General features: G+C 36.4%; 1 protein-coding gene across 2 annotated transcripts in view; it reads right to left on the bottom strand.

Moving 5' to 3' along the window:
• The window catches only part of LOC150083222 (charged multivesicular body protein 7), a 266,289-nt gene that overhangs the window by 190,107 nt on the left and 59,305 nt on the right, over nt 1-16,877 (bottom strand). For both annotated transcript variants that reach the window (XM_090377112.1, XM_090377114.1), the window contains exon 4: nt 1,332-1,396. In XM_090377112.1, coding sequence (XP_090233238.1) covers nt 1,332-1,396 — 65 coding nt within the window. The remainder of the gene's footprint in view (nt 1-1,331; nt 1,397-16,877) is intronic.

Genomic DNA, 16,877 nt, shown 5'->3' with positions numbered 1-16,877 from the left:
ATTCTCCGCACTTAGCACACTTAAAGACATCCTACATGGCTAGATCATGTCCTGTTCGAGATAGGTCTGTAAACACATCACATTTTGCACATTTTTTGAGACTGTGATGTGTTGGAGAATCGCCCTCTTCGGTTCTCCCCTGAACCACAGCACTTTTGCTACTCTGTTTGGTTTGGGTTTTTTTTTATTTTTTTTTTTTTAGGAGCATTAGCAACTAAGGCCATATTGCTCCGGGATATGCGGTGGTCATTCCCTGACCTTTCCGCATCCTCCGTATTTGGTGGTGACGGGCTCGAACCCCGGTCTAATCAAGAAGCGTGTGATATGCACTGCTGCTCCTTCCCACCTGGCTACGGAGTCGCCGCTACTCTGTGCACATTGCTTTGCTGCTCTAATCTGGGACATGATTTCCATTTAAATACAATTTAATTAACAATAAAAATTAATATAAGATTTATAAATTTAAATGATTAATTGGCAAAGCTATACTAAGCTAACAGATTCCTAATACAATGCTACGCATTACACTATCTAGTTTTACATTGTACCTTACGCTATCAAGTTCGAGATATATGTTACGCTATTCCGTATCGATACTACAACAATGGCCTCAAGTTTCGAACAGTACAAGTTTACCAAAACTAAGTAATACCCACAAAATCTCTATCTAAGTTCAAAATAAACTAAATATCATAAATAAGAATATAAAGCTACTTCTAGAAAATAAATTAATAAGTCAATAAAACAGAAAAAATTAAAAAAGAATTTCTCTATTAACTGGAGCCATAAAAACTGTGTTAATATAGTATTAAGATCTAAATTTAATATTTAAAAATATTAAAGCACTGACCATAATTATTACACAAGTAAATAGATAAATATCTTTAAGGATAATTAAATACTTCAGTTATTCTTCTCAAGTTCTAAGGAGGTTTACTTTTATTTATTTCATTTTTTATTTAGCTGTAAAAACCATACATAGTTTTAATGCTGTTTACGTATCAATATTTAAAAAAGAAAATACATAACTTATTGTGTTCCATATAAGAAAGTTCAATGTATTATGTAAAGTACTTTAGATAATTCATGAGCAAACAGGTGACATACTTTGTATACCAATCAGTTACACATAAATAGGCAACCATCTGGCTAAAAAAAAAAAAACTTTATTTAAAAAAGTTACCATTTCTCAAAAGCCTTCCATAAGTAACTATATATTTATAGGTCTCCAGACAATCAGAAAAAAAAATGTAAAAATGAAATGCAATTAAATAATATATATACAAAATTAAACAAAAGTAAAAGAATGTAAAATACAACAAAAGAGGCACCTGATAATTCCAATATCTCTATCTGATATCTGTAGTGATTCACTGTTTCTTTTGAACTTTAGTATCTGAAATGTTATACCAAATAAAAATATCTAAGAATTCTGGATTCAATGGAGGGTCAAGGAAGAGTAATAAGTATAGATTGATTAAAAATTCTGCTTAAAGTTTTGTTTGAAATATTAATAAAGTAATGCTATGATATTATATTACACTTCCCATTAGAGAAATCTATTAATACTTATTCTCAGTTGAGCAGAGCCACTACCCAGCTGGTAACTGTTTAAAAGCTAGAGTAGAGTGTCGATAATCAGAACTAATTGGGACCGGGGTAGTTCGGAATTCTGATTTGTTCAGATTTTCGAACTTATCAAAAATACAGTTCTGGAGACTAAAAAAAGGTTTAGTAAGTTTAGAAACTACAACTCTGAATGAACAGATCTTTCAAGAATTCCAACTCTACTTCTCCAAATCAGCAACAGTGAAAAATACACTATGACAAAATGGTTTGTGTACGGAGTGTGCACGTTTTTTGTAAAAGATGTTTTTATATTGTTTAGTATATGTTTTTTTTTATTTAAAGTACATCTATATTAAGGTCGGAAAACTTTCAGTTCTGAGGTTTAAATCACAATAAAAAGATCGAAAATCTAAAATAATGGAAGAACTTATCTCCTAACTGTTTGTGTTAATGAATGAGATTAATTAAAAAGGTGTGGATATTAAAAACTGATTAAAATTAAACTACACCTTACTCAATGGAAAGTGCACCCTACTCAATGCTCATCGAATCTATTTCACTATATAAAAATCTTTGTTAAACCAAAGGCCGGAACAGGGAACTTTCAGATCATTGTCATTTGGTTCATAATGGTAAGGAAAGAAGGAGAGCTTTTATATGTGTTTCTAGTTCCTGTGGGGAAATTTGATCATGCACATTGGAAATTTTATATTATTCAGATTCCATACTCGCAAAGCTGTTATGGGGAGCTTGGCATTAAGAACTAAAAACTGTGTTTTGTGTGAACCATTCTATTCCAAATGCTTCAAAGGTGGTTAATATGTAACTAGAAGGTAATTTAGTTAGTGTTATTGCAGAATCAATTTTTAGTTAGTGGCAAGTGGACTGGATGTGTTGTATGGTATTGTGCGTATAAGCTGGCTTGGTGATAATAGGCTCTGGTATTAAATATGTTTGAGGTGCTGTATTTAACCGTAGTGCTACTGATGTAACATACATTACATTTTTATTGACATTGAATGAAATATACTGTTATTGACGTCTGAAATATTATACTTGAAAATGTCTTTATAATTGTTAAAATATGTACTGATTGTATTATAAAATAAAAATACCAAAGTGAGGTCAATGCCAAAAAATACTTTGAGTTGTTTAGCTAATTGGCTTGTGATATGGGTGGATTATTTTTGTTTGCAGTAGGCTGGGTTTTTTTTTTTTTTTTTTTTTATTGCTAGTAGATTTTCTAATCTATTTCTTGTTTTATATATAGTAATTTGAATTAGACTATGTGGATATTTCCTTTTTAAGAAAACATTAGTTAAGTACTGCAATTCTGTTTGTAAGTCATTACTCTAATGACAGTATCTCATTGCATTGTAGATTTGTTTAAATAAAACGGAATTATTTAACACTGTATGGGGATGTGATAAAAATGAAAAAATTTCTGTGTGTGTGTGGTTTCCTATAAATACAAGTTTATAACTGGCTATAATCTTTAAATTCAGAAAGTTCAAGTATTTTAACCCTGATGAACACTGCTAAATTTTGAAAAGACAATATTTATGGTTTGCTTGTTGGAAACAGAGCAAATTTTCCATGTAATGAATAAATAGTTAACTGTAGGGAGAAACAGATTTAGGATATGGGCTTCTACGGAAGCTAAATAGATTTCTGAAAGTGGGGCTGAGATACCCAGATCCACTGGAAGCCTGTATATCTGTATATAAATATCTGAGTTAAACCTAAAATGCCTGGCCTGAATAATAAAAGATGTAAGTGTGATAATATTGTCTATGGACAGTGTGGTGCATTGTTTTAAATTAATATTGTATGCAAGCCTGCAATATGCAATATCAACATTATGTTAGTGTATAATGATACAAATGTCGAATTATGTGAGGATGTCTGTCTGATAATATCAGACAATAATAATATATTACTAATTAAATGATGGACATGGGCTTCTTCTGTACTTCATTAAATGATGGACATATTCCTCTTCTGTACTTGAAATTTCAAAAAAAAATTGTGAGGTGATACAATTTTTACAATGTAAGAAGAAAAATTAGCAAATGTGGAACATCTATAAGAAACAATAGGCCAAAGCAGTTTATCCAGTTTAATAGTACAAAGATATATGGCATAATATTGTTCCTGATACCTATGGATTATAAGGTGTATAGATTAATTTTGTTTATGCCATGTAAAGTTGTAAAGAACTTGCCTATTTTGCTTTTTATTTGATTTGCAGCCTGCCAGGCTTTCCACAGCATCAGAATAGATAATGGTAGTGTATCCATATGCCTCACTTCCCATTCCAAAGCATCTCACAGGTGTTCAATTGGTTTGAAGTCAGGCGAATTTGGAGGATGCAAGACGAGTGATATCTTCACTGTGTTCCTCAAACCAATCTGTGCACAGTGTGGGCCTGATAACATGGCACATTGTCTTGGAAAATCCCATTTCTGTCCAGGGAAAAAATGCAACATGGCAGGGTGCACATGGTCTCCTAAGAATTGCCAGTAAATCTTACCAGTGAAACATTGGTCTACAAACCATGGGTCCTCATTTTTACCAGTAAAACATGCCCCATATTAAGCAATCACTGCTACCTGCTGCACTGTGTGCACTGTGCATGACAGGGCTGTGGACTTGTACCACACACAAAGGTGTCCAGTAGCATGTTGCACCAGTTATTTGGACTGATCTGACCAGCAAACATGTTTTGAGTCCTCCAGAGTTCAATCAGCATGTTGTTGACACCACAGCATTCGCTATCGACAATGATCAGTGGTGAGGAGAGGGTGTCTCTTGAGTCATCTGCTGTGGAACACCATACATCTGAGTGTGCAATGTATCATCATTTGGTATATTGTTCTAGCAATCTCAATATTGTATTGCGATGTCAACTGCCACACAATGACCTGCCATTGAACCTGTACAATGTACTGCACCCTTCACCTCACCACGAACATCCACCTTGCATAATCTTTTATAGTGCTATCAGCAGGAGGTAGTTTGACTTGTTCATCACCATTCTTTGTACACCTTAACCACAGTGGGCCATTAGCCTGACAAAGACGTCTCATTTCCGATATAGAAGGACCTGATGCAAGAGCTCCCATGATCATGCCCTTTTGAAACTCTGTGAAATCTTTACTATGTCCCATAACTGCTACTTTATCACTTTGATTTGCATGACCAGAGTCAAATAACCACTGCTCTAGCATACAAAGCTGTTTAGCTTTTTATATTGCGAGCTACTATGCAGTACAGTCCATTATGGATAGGATGGTAATAATTCAGTTCAGTGATCAATGAGTGTATACCCATCTGGGGTGTATGCCTGAGTGGACTTTTTCTGGAATTGATGTTTCAAATTTACCAGTTCATTACAACAATGATAAATCAGCTTGGATGGACCATGAAAGTTTTCTAACTGGTTTACAAAGAAATTCATTCCAACAGTGCATCAGCATTTGAAATTGCTTAACCTACCAGAAAAAGTAGTTCTACTTTTGGGCAATGCTCCTAGTCACCCAAGTGAGGAAATTTTAAAGTCAGATGATGGGAACATTTTTGTAAAATATTTGTCACCAAATGTGACAGCATTAATACAACTGATTGACCAAGGAGTGACTCAATTTTTAAAGAAATTTATAAAAAAACTTGTTACATAAATTAATCGAGGAAAATAATTTGCCATGTTTTCAATATCATGAACATTGATTGAAATTTCAATATTGTGGACATCGATCGAAAGCACAACATTACAAAGTTCTGTTCGAAAAATATTACAGGTATGAGCAAAAAGATGAAGTTCTTAGTGACGAGACTAATAATGATGTATTATATGATTTATGACTGAAGCTTTTGAAATTTCAGATGAAGAAGCAGTTGTTGAGTAGTTCAATTCATATAAAAGTTTAATCTGCCATGAAATGTTATGTGACAAAGAAATAGGATATAGGGTTATGAACTGAGAAGAGCCAAACAGAGTCATAGACTCAGAGGACGTGAAAGAAAATCTAATGCTAACAAATAAAATCTTGCACAGTACTGCTTTGTCTGATATAGAGGCTCTGCTTGACTATGCAGAGCAAGAAGATAACATTGTTCTTGCTGACAAGATGATGCTGCATAATTTACGTTCTGCCATTCGCAGGAAGGTCAAGTGATGCAAAGAAACAAACTTCTTTACTTTCCTTTTTCAATAAATAATAAAACATGAATATATATGTATGTATACAACTTTTTTTTAACATATTAAATGCACATTGTTCATAATCCCAATTTTTTGCTCATTTTGTGGATTATCTGGGAAATCGATTATCCAGGGAGATTAATTTCCCAACCTCCCCAATTAATTGTGAGTCTATAGTTGAAAAAAAATGAACTTACTTTCTTTTTGAATTTACAATTCAACTTGTATGATAAAATGTCTAGTGCAGAATCCGATCAGATTCCTGGCTCACCTCAAAATAACAAATAAAGAAATAATTAACTTACTATGGCATTTATAGATAATCTACGCTTTCAACACTATGTCGCAATAAGGTTTCTCCCTCTATCTCTCTCTCTCAATACTAGAGAAAAGACTAATATCAGGCAGATTAATAAAAGATAGAGTGGATAAAGACAGAACTTCCATTATTTTTCTTAATGGTTTAGTCACAACTGCTCTTTTAAGGCTTCATATAATTAGGGCAGATGAAAACAACAGACATCAAAACTAGAGCTTGTCTTGAAAACAATTCTTATAGGAAGTGGTTGAAACAGCTTGAGAAACTATGTCATTAAAATGACAGTATCATGAAATGAGGTGAAGGATGTTTCTTTTATTTTATTTGAATTCTGGTTGAAAATCTGAGTTTCACAATAACTTAATTGGGTTTTGTTTTTTTTTCCAAAACAACTAACGCTATGAGGCATCAGCATATATTCTGTAAGTTGCTTGAATTCTATGATCAGCTTTCTTGTTTTATAGGATGAAAAAAATTGAGTTTCTGCATGGAAGAAGTGTACAACCTACAGACACTTCTAACTCTCTAATTCCAACACTTTAATCACTAATTCTCCCATGGTGCAAAAAAGCCCATTAAAATTCCTCCCATCATTAAAGCATTCAAGTCAGGCTTTTATTACATGATATTGGAGGACACCAATTGTAACCACCATTACCTGTGAGGTACCATCAGTAGGGTACAACTCTCTTCAAAAACTCATTCCCTTCAACTTCATAATGGCACAAATCATTACCATATGATTTTCTCAGATCTTCATCAGTTGCTTTGAGAAGTGATGAAGGGGTCATGATATAGCAGTCATGTCCATTTTAAAGCCAATACTCTTTATTTTGTGTGACATCAGTCACAATCAAATTATGAATCAAATTTCTGGACATTCTATACTTACCTCCTTGGTAAATTTTTTTTACACATCTGCCCACATATCCCAAAGAAGAATTCCAGAAAACTATAAAAATTTAAGAGAAAACAAACTAAAAAAAAAAAAAAAAAAAAAAACAGTGCCAGAACGCTCATCGCAAAAAAAAAAAAAAACCAGTACCGGAACGCTCATTCTCCAGAAGATTATATGATAATGCCACATCAACTGTACAGTAACTGAATTAGACTTCAGATTCATAGAACAACCAGTTCTAGCGTTCAGCTCATGGTGAATCAAAACGCAGCATTTGCATGTATCACAGTATATTTGTTGGATCTCTTTATCTTCCCTATCTCTTCCATCATGCAGTATGATTAATGACTTTTGAGGTTATGATGAACGTCGTGGCGAGATCCAATATTCCTTACAATTCGAGGGTACAGCTCTAAAACGGTGTTCGCAGGCCGGCCGCTAGTTAGTACACAGGACCGAACCTATTGGTAACTCTCTAGGAGGCTTCCAGATCAGCTAGTGTATAATCTTGCTACATCTACTCTGCCAGATAGTGACTGAAGGGAGTCCGAGTAGTGTGTATGCAGGGAGCATTGTCGAGGCCACGTTATGTCAAGGATCTGGGTATATTCTTACCACATGTACGCCATATCCAAAAATTTCATTACTTCATACAGCATGTCCCACCCACTTTTTCTTACCATTGAATACACCATGAATTGTCAAACTAATAGAGCAAGCTTATCTGCGAAAAGATCTAAACCTCCCAAGCACTTCCTAATTCATTTCACAAATATACGTGGTGTCAATTCTAACCTCAACAATGTCCATTTCCACTTGCAGTCTGCCAAACCCCATGTACTTTTTCTGACAGAATCTCAGTTATCGGTTGATTCAACTACTGCTCATCTCAGATGCCCAAACTATTCGCTGTATGATTCCTTTCGCCTGATGTCCGTTCTCATATATTCCCTGTCAGATACTTGGCAATTTGGAATCTCCTCTCTTTGATCTTCTCTGGCTCAAAACCTCTCTACCTCATTGTGTCAAATTCATCTGTTGTATCTACCGTTCTCCCAACTCCACTAAACTTGGAGCTCTTTGACTTCCTCTCTTTGCAACTTGACTTTCTCCAGTCTAACTTTCCTAACAGTGAGGTAATTTTCCTTGGTGATTTTAATGTTCACAACTCCAGCTGGCTTCGATTTTCTAGTCACACCAACCCAGCAGGTCGAGATGCTGAGGCTTTTGCAATTACTAATGACCTAGCACAGATTGTTCATTTACCTACAAGAATACCGGACAATCCTAATCATACAGCCAATATGCTCGATCTTTTTCTCACAAACAACCCTTCTAAGTACACGGTCAAAGTGAGAGCTCATTTAGGCACTCCAGATCACAACTTGGTGATTGTCTCTTCTCCAATGGAACCTTTATCTCATGGCTATTCCCAACCTCGTGTTGTTTGGCATTACAAGAATGCAAAATGGGATGACCTGCGAGACTTCTTTTCTTCTTTTCCTTGGTCGGATTACTGTTTCAAAACTTCTGATGTCAACGTTTGCTCAGATCGTGTCAGTGAAATTATTCTAGCAGGAATGGAATCCTTTATCCCACCCTCCACTTTAAAATTGTCCTTTATCTAAACCTTGATTTTCCAATAAATGTGCTAAGGCTGTCCAAGAGAAGAACGTTGCATATCGTAATTGGCTTGTTTCTAATTATTCATTTTCATTTTCTGCCTACACCAAAGCTTGCAACAATTGTAAAGCAGTTATTAATCAGTCCAAACTAGAGTTTGAACAGGCTAAGAGTAGAAAACTTGCTTACCCTGATGGTAGCCGAGCATTCTGGTCTCTTGCCAAAGCTATTGGCCGCAACTTTTGCCCATCAATGCTCCCACCTCTGTCCAAACCAGATGGTTCTGTTGTCACTTCAGCCAAGGATAAAGCTGACCTGCTAGCATCCCATTTTTCTTCCAGATCATGTATTAATGATCTTGGTAAAACACCTTCCACCATTCCCAACACGCTCCATTTAATGCCTCCTGTGGTCTTCCGTCAAAAGGATATCAGAAGGATTTTGATTAATCTTGATACTAAGAAAGCTCCAGGTCCTGATGGTATTTCTCCACTTGTTCTCAAAACCTGTGCTCCTGAACTTACTCCTATTCTTTGCCACCTTTTTTCACTTTCTTATTCCAAAGGTGTTTTTCCTTCTGCTTGGAAATTTGCTCATATCCAGCCAGTTCCAAAAAAGGGTGACAAATCCCTCCCACCCAATTACTTCTCCTCTTTCTAAAGTAATGGAGAAATCAATTAACCGCCAACTCTTAAACTACCTAGAAACCTTCCGTCTGATCAACGATCGCCAGTATGGATTCTGTCAGTGTCGATCCACTGGTGATATTCTGGCTTATGTTACCCATTTATGGATATGGACTAATTCAATGGAAAGGTTCAGTGAAACACAAGTAGTTACTCTTGACATCTTCTAAACAAGCTTCCATCTTATGGTTTGCCAACTGTTTTTAGTAATTGGTTATCCAGTTTTCTCTCCGATCGCTCACTGAGGGTGATGGTAGATGGCTCTCTGTTTTCTAACTTCTCCACTAATGCCGGTGTCCCCCAAGGTTCAGTTCTTTCCCCCACTCTTTTCCTCTTGTATATTAATGACCTTCTTCCATCGACTGGAAATCCTATCCATAGTTTTGCCGATGATAGCACATGGCATTCCACTTTCCATTTTGAGAAACCTTGTTCTGCTCAATCAGCTTCAACTTGTCGAAAATCTGCTACCAATTCCTTAAATGCCGATCTTAAGGTAATTCTCCAGTGGGGAAAAGACAACTTAGTTGATTTCAACCCTTCTAAAACTCAGTCTTGTCTTATATCTCGCAAAAAGGATTCTTCTGCTCCTATGCTTATCTTTAGGGACACTCCGATTTCTAGGCAAAATGATATATCTCTTTTGGGGATTACCTTGACTTCTAATCTCTCTTGGCACAAGCACATTACAAATATTGCTTCCTCTGCATCTAAAAAACTTGGTTTTCTCTTTCGCTCTCGGCACTACTTTTCTTCTAAACAGCTGCTCACTCTGTATAAATCGCAAATCCGTCTTGCCATGGAATATTGTTCCCACATCTGGGGTGGTGCCCCCAAAACCTCTCTCAGGCTTCTTGATTCCATTCAAAAGAGGGCAGTTAGGTTAATTAATGATTCATCTCTAACAGAGTCTCTCCACTCGCTTTCTCATAGATGTACTGTTTCTGCTGCATGCCTCTTCTACAGATACTTTCATGGGCACTGTTCTTCTGAATTGGCTTCTATAATTCCCACTCTCTCTTTCAAAACAGTCTGAACATGTGCCGCCACCAGCCATTTACTGTCCAACTTCGAACTGACAGAACCAACTTTTCATCTTCCTCATTTATTCATTCAACTGCCGTTTTCTGGAACAACCTTCCTTCATACGTATTTCCTGAAAATTACAATCTACAGAAGTTCAAGTCCAATGTCGACAAATATCTTCTTTCGTCTTCTCAACCTCCAAACCAAGCACGGTACTAAGTACTATAGGTTCTAATACCTCTCGTGTTTGGGGTTCACATAAAAAAAAAAAATCTAACACATTGTACTTTACTAAGAAACGTTCAAGTTTTATTGTGAAATTCATGTTTTTGTTTTTAAATACATTTTTAAAGAAATCTATTAATTTTAAAGATTACTATTAATACATATTTTTATTAGCCACGGGTAAAATAGATATTATTTCCCCCTTCCTTTTGATTATGCCATTGTTTCCAAATATTAGGTTATAAATTTAATGATTTTCTATTAAGAAATTTAGAAAAAAAAGTACCAGAACGTCATTCTGATGTTTTCCGGCCTGAATACACCACTGGGAGCAAAAACATAAAAAGGGCAGAAGGACTTGCCCCCCTTAAGCAAATAATTCGCAAACCTCTTACTGATCAAAATAGAGTGACAGACAGAGGAAAAATGGAAAGTACTGTCACAAAATCTTTTTGAAAATTTGTTCCCCTCAGACTGACAAGTTAGTGAGCCAAACATGTCAACCGTTACAGGAGTACCACAATTTTTATCTGGCTTGGACCAGATAAAAATTGTGGACATCCAGGTTGGAGGCCCAATTCACCACAAAATCCTAGCAGAAAGATTCACACAATACCTTTACATGGACAAAGTGCCTGTGGAATGGAATATCCAAAATAGTTCTTCTGCTCAAGAAAGGAAACACTGAGGTCATTAACTTCTGGAGGTGTTCAATGTCGCTTACAAAGTTAAGACCAAAATCATATCACACAGAATCCAGACTATCCTGAAGGAGAAAAATAGAATGAAGCAGGATAGATTTAGAAGACTTTTCTCTACCATCAGCCACATCCAATTCATTACACAACTCACAGAATAATGCAAAAAATATAGGCTACCACTCTGCTCTGCCACAGACTTCAAAAAAAAAAAAAAAAACCCCTTTGACACTTTGGCCAATAATGAAGTGTTTCAAATATTGCAAAAAAGAAGGGATGTCCCAACACATATTTCAGCTGATCAAAGACATCGATAATGTGGAATTAACACAAATCACCCTATTCAATGAACCCATCAAAATCAGTATTAAGAGGTGTTACTCCACCAATCTGTTCATTTGTATGTGTATTAACTGAGGAGAAGAGACCTCAATGGAGACATCAATTTTTTGGTGGCAATAAGCTCCAGTTACTTCTCTATGTGAACAATGTATCTATCTCTCCCACAACCATCTGGAACTCAAAATGGAGCTCCAACAGATTCATCAGGAATGCATCTATCAAAAGATAGTTCTGTTGGTGCATTCAAACAAACCAAATGGATAAAAAAATTACTTCTGCATTGTATCAAATATATCATCATCCATCCCTACTTCTTGTACCAATTAACTTGAACAAGAGGTAAAAATGAATAATGACATCAAAACAGAATATCAGATGGTAAAGAGCAGTATGGATATCCTTCAACTAGATCGAGACAGTACACAACATCAATCTATATACTCATCTTTTCAATAGCCACATCTTCCACTACAGCCCTGTGGCTGCAATAAGTGGTGAAGGAAGAAACCTCAGCAGAACTCAGCAAGTAATGGAAAGGTATACTTGTTGCAACGGCAAAATAGACACATGAGAAATACAGAAAGTCAAAGGTGTCATTTGCTCTTTTCACAAAAACAAGAGAAAGATGAATTAGATGAAGCAAGAGATGAACCTGTGTGGTCACTTACCATCTCAGTAAAGATCTGTGCTTCCTACTGCTATCTCTGGAATGTAATGTGGTGACTCTGGAGGTACATCTGTGACCCTAAAGTAAACGCAGATCTCCACTGAAATGAGAAGACACAGTGATGAAAATGATTGGCCATGACTAGAGAAGGAAAAAGTCCCATGATAGAATTTCTTGAAAGCTTTCAACCTACTTGAGGTAGTTATTGTCAGTGACTCTATTGTCAGGGAAATGGGAAATATGTTCTACAAGGATAGGTGGAATAGGACCAGTGTATGTCTGCCAGGGGCAAAAGTAAATGATGTTGTAGAGCAGATATCTTTTAAGGGCATAAAAGGTGATATTGTTCTACATGTTGGCACTAATGATATTAAGAGAAGGAGATGAGGACTTATTTAACAAGTACAGGGCAATTTTGGGAAAAAGTCACAAGCTAGGACTGAATTTGAAGTGTCCACAATTCTGCCCAGACATGGGAGGGAGTATATGTTGAGAGTTCGTCAATCAATTCAGCCCTGGAAAGAATGTGCAAGGATTGTGGGGTAGAATTTTTTTTAAGTGTGACCTGTGCTTGTTAACAAGAGAGACTTTTTTTACACTTGAATAGATGAGGTGCAAGAATATTTGCTGTTGCTATCAAGGCAATATTTGTTGTTGATATCAAGTGGGTTGGAAAACTGCTAGATTGGGGGGGGGACATACAGACTAATAGCTTAACTAGAGTCGAAGGTAATTCTTGCACTTCTACTATTAGTACATGTAGCAGCCTGAAAAAGAAAGGTGTTGGGGACTTTGGGGACTTTGGGTGCTCCTGTGGGTCCATATGGAACAAATAAATACATGGGCTCTATTAGAGTAACTAAGATTAAGAACATGTGCATGTATGTATTATTGGCCATATGGTACAAGGAAGCCTGAGGCTTACGCTGTACCACACAAAAAAAACTTTGAGTTACCCTGTGTGAGAGAGAGAGAGAGAGAGAGAGAGAGAGAGAGAGAGAGAGAAAGAGAGAGAGAGAGAGAAAAAGAGAGAGAGGGGGGGGGGAAGAAAATCAGAAATAGAATGGAATCACCAAGAAATAGAAGAATGATGACATCCAGCTCGGGACCCTGGGGATTCTTGCATGCACACTAATGCTAGGAGCATTGTAAATAAATTTTATGAATTTGAAGTACTAATTAAGACATCAAATACAAACATTGTAAGAATAGCAGAAACATGGTGTCACTCAGACATAAGTGATGCTAAATTTGAATATGGGGAGTACAATGTATATAGGAAGGTCAGACAGAGCAGAAGAGGAAGGGGTTACCCTCTTAGTTAAGAAGCAAATTAAATCTAAGGCAGGGCATCCAGTTAACATGGATGACCAATGCAATGTTGAGTCAGTTTAGTGTGATATAAGCACTGGGGAAAATAGAATTGAGATTAAGAGTGTGTTATAGGCCTAATGACTGTGGTGAGTATACCAAACAGCTATACAGAGAAATAAAGTGAACAGCAAATCAAAATGTCTCATAGAGGATTTTAAATTTCCAAGTGTTGACTTGAATTTGTGGGTTGATCACGCAAACACTAGCAAGACTTTTGTGGATTCCTTGGATGACTGTTTTCTACAGCAGCATGCTAGAGAGGCAACAAGAGGTAGAAATACTCTTGATCTGATTATTACCATTGATTCTTCATTCATTAAGAATTTGCAGGGAAAAGACCCACTGGGTGGCAGTGATCACAGTGTACTGTGGAATTTAATTAAAGACAAAACTACTGTCAAGGATAAAGGGAAAGGCATTTGCTTTCATAAGGGTGACTATAGTGGACTCTGTAAATTCTGTGCATTGGGACCAACTGATGATATTACCAACAGTATATTCTAAATAAGAAGTAATTAGGGAAGTAATCAAAGAAGCTACTAGGCTTTTCATACCAACGATGAAATACTGTTCACGGCTTAGATCTAAATGTATGTCAGATGAACTATTGAGATGCATGGCAAATAAAAGTGCATGGAATGCATATAAATTATCAGGTGATTCAGAAGCCTATGGTCTGTAAATTAGTCTGTAATCAAGTCACAAAGGAGGTTAGGATAAAGCAAATTAATTGCTCAGATTATACACCTGAGGGGGGCATAGATTCAAATCGGAGAAAGAAAGACAGTCGTAGAACAGATGTGCAGAAATTTGCCTTTAGGTGGTTGATTTCTGGAACAAACTTCCATCTGTCATTGTAGAAGTTGGCAGCTTGAATAAATTAAAGGCAGAACTGGACAAACTTTTGGAGTGAATGGCTGGGTGAAATGGAAATTTTTTTTTTTTTTTTGGCTGATGCTGTATAAACTTGCTTTCTTGCATCATATGCCTCTACTAGTGCTAATTATGAGAAGTCTCTGGTAAAGAATAGCAAAGACTTCTATGCTTATATGAACAGTAGAGGAAGGGATTAAATCATATTGGGCCAACTGATGGGTTAACTATGGGTTAACTGTTGATGACCCTGTTCACAATGCTGACAAACTGAATAGGTATTTTGCATCAACATTCACAAGAGGAATTCTTTAGGGAAGGGAATGCCAGAAGTTTATCAAACTGTAAAGAGGAGCTAAATAACTTTGTGATGTGAAAGGAAAGTGGAGGAGAAATTGTTGAAGATGGACACAAAAAAGTCACCTGGAGTGGATGGAATCTATCCATTTAATTTTGATACTGTTGCATATAAAAGACTGCTGTACAAACTGGAGCAATGCAGCATTAAGTGCAAGTTACTGCTATGGATAAAAGGGATGGTTAAATGAAGAAGACAGAGTGGTTATCAATGGTCACTGCTCTTCGTGGATTAATGTTATTAGTGGAGTCCCCCAGGGTTCAGTGCTGGGCCGCATTGTTGTTTTCAATATTTATCGATGATATTGATGAAGGTATATCAGGCTTAAAATCTAAGTTTGCAGGGTGGTTAATAACAGTCATCAGGGTGAGCTACTGCAACAAGATCTAGAAAAATTAGGTCGATGGGCTGAGAAATGGCAGTTAAAGTTTAATACCGACAAATGCAAGGTGTTGTAGCAGTAACTCCAGGGTAACTTATCAACTCTGTGATACTACACTCAGGAAATTGAAAAAGACCTTGGAGTAATTGTGCAGTCAGACATGAAATTCTGAGCAGTGTGGCATGCTGCAAGGACAGCTAATTGGGTTTTGTGAATGATATACAGAAATTTGCTAGTAGGAGGTGATTATCCATTTATACAGGGCCATAGTTAGGGCACATCTTGAGTACTGTATACAGGCCTGAAGGCCTCACTTTAGGAAGGATGTAGATCTGCTGGAACTGGTGCAGAGAAGGGCAACTAGATTAGTGAAAGGAACAAAAGGGGTGCTCTTAGCTAGAAAGGCAAATTCTGAAAATTGCAGCACCTCACGACCAGGCACCTGCAGGGAGATCTGATTGAGGTGTTTAAAGCCTTGAATGGATTGGGTGAAGCAAGTATTTTTTTTTTTTTCTTTTTGGTTGATGCTCTATACGCTTGCTTTCTTGCATCATTTGTCATTACTACTACTACTACCACCACCACCACTACTACTGCAAAAGCTGAAATCCTCCAGAATTAATATTCAGAAAGCGATTACACAATGATTACACAATCAAGTGATACATATATAGATGTAAAAGATGATAAAAAAAAAAAAAAAGATAGGACCATTTTGGTGTTTTTTTTTATAATTTATTAATCTTTTTTACTGTTATTTGTTTTTTTTTTTTTTTTATTTTTAAAAAAAAAATTCTGATTTGACCTTGACAATATTGGGCAACCAAGAGCCAAAATAACAACAAATTAATATTTAACAGCATTTTCATAGAAAGTTTTCACTTTTAACGAATTTTCAAAATTTCACAAAAAAAAAAAAAAACACTCCCCAGAGCCAACCACTAGTAGAAATTTTGCTACTTTCTGCTAGTAGCCCACACACTTTCAAAGAACTCATTCCAGGCAAGGTTAATACTTGCACTCACTGTGTCAAGCTGTCTCTAGCAAATCATATTACCATCAATGATTTCAAATTTTACACACACACACACACACACACACACACACACACACACACACACACACACACACACACACACACACACACACACACACACACACACACACACACTTTGCATCTAGCAGCAGGCTATATGAAAAAAGAATGTGGAATTGAAGGGACAGTTCGGTAATTTGAGCCAAGACTGGGTTGCCTACAGACGTTAATATCCTAGAAATTAAGTCAGGGAGCTCTTTGGGTACTTGGGGGCACTGGTCCCACAAAAAGACCAGTACCCCCCAAGTACCCTGTAATTCTGGGTGGTTCAACTGTTATAGAAACATTCCCTGTTTCTATAACATGATGAGTAACAAGGACAAGGGTTTATCATTTGGAAATGACTCAAAAATTAAACCAAGGACAGGTGGAATATGACCTACCTACAAGGAGGAAAAAGTAAATAATACTGTAGAACAATTGTGAACAAAGGAAAAGAAAGAGACTACAAAAAGCCCAACAAAATCCTTTTCTGCTACTGGCAACTTTTCACAATATGTTTGGTAAACATTGGTCAGTCATCTATTGACAAAGTTT

The sequence above is a fragment of the Mastigoproctus giganteus genome, chromosome 7, assembly GCF_048544385.1.
Source record: "Mastigoproctus giganteus isolate SK-2022 chromosome 7, ASM4854438v1, whole genome shotgun sequence".
NCBI lineage: Eukaryota > Metazoa > Arthropoda > Arachnida > Uropygi > Thelyphonidae > Mastigoproctus > Mastigoproctus giganteus.
This window is presented reverse-complemented; position numbering and strand designations above follow the sequence as displayed.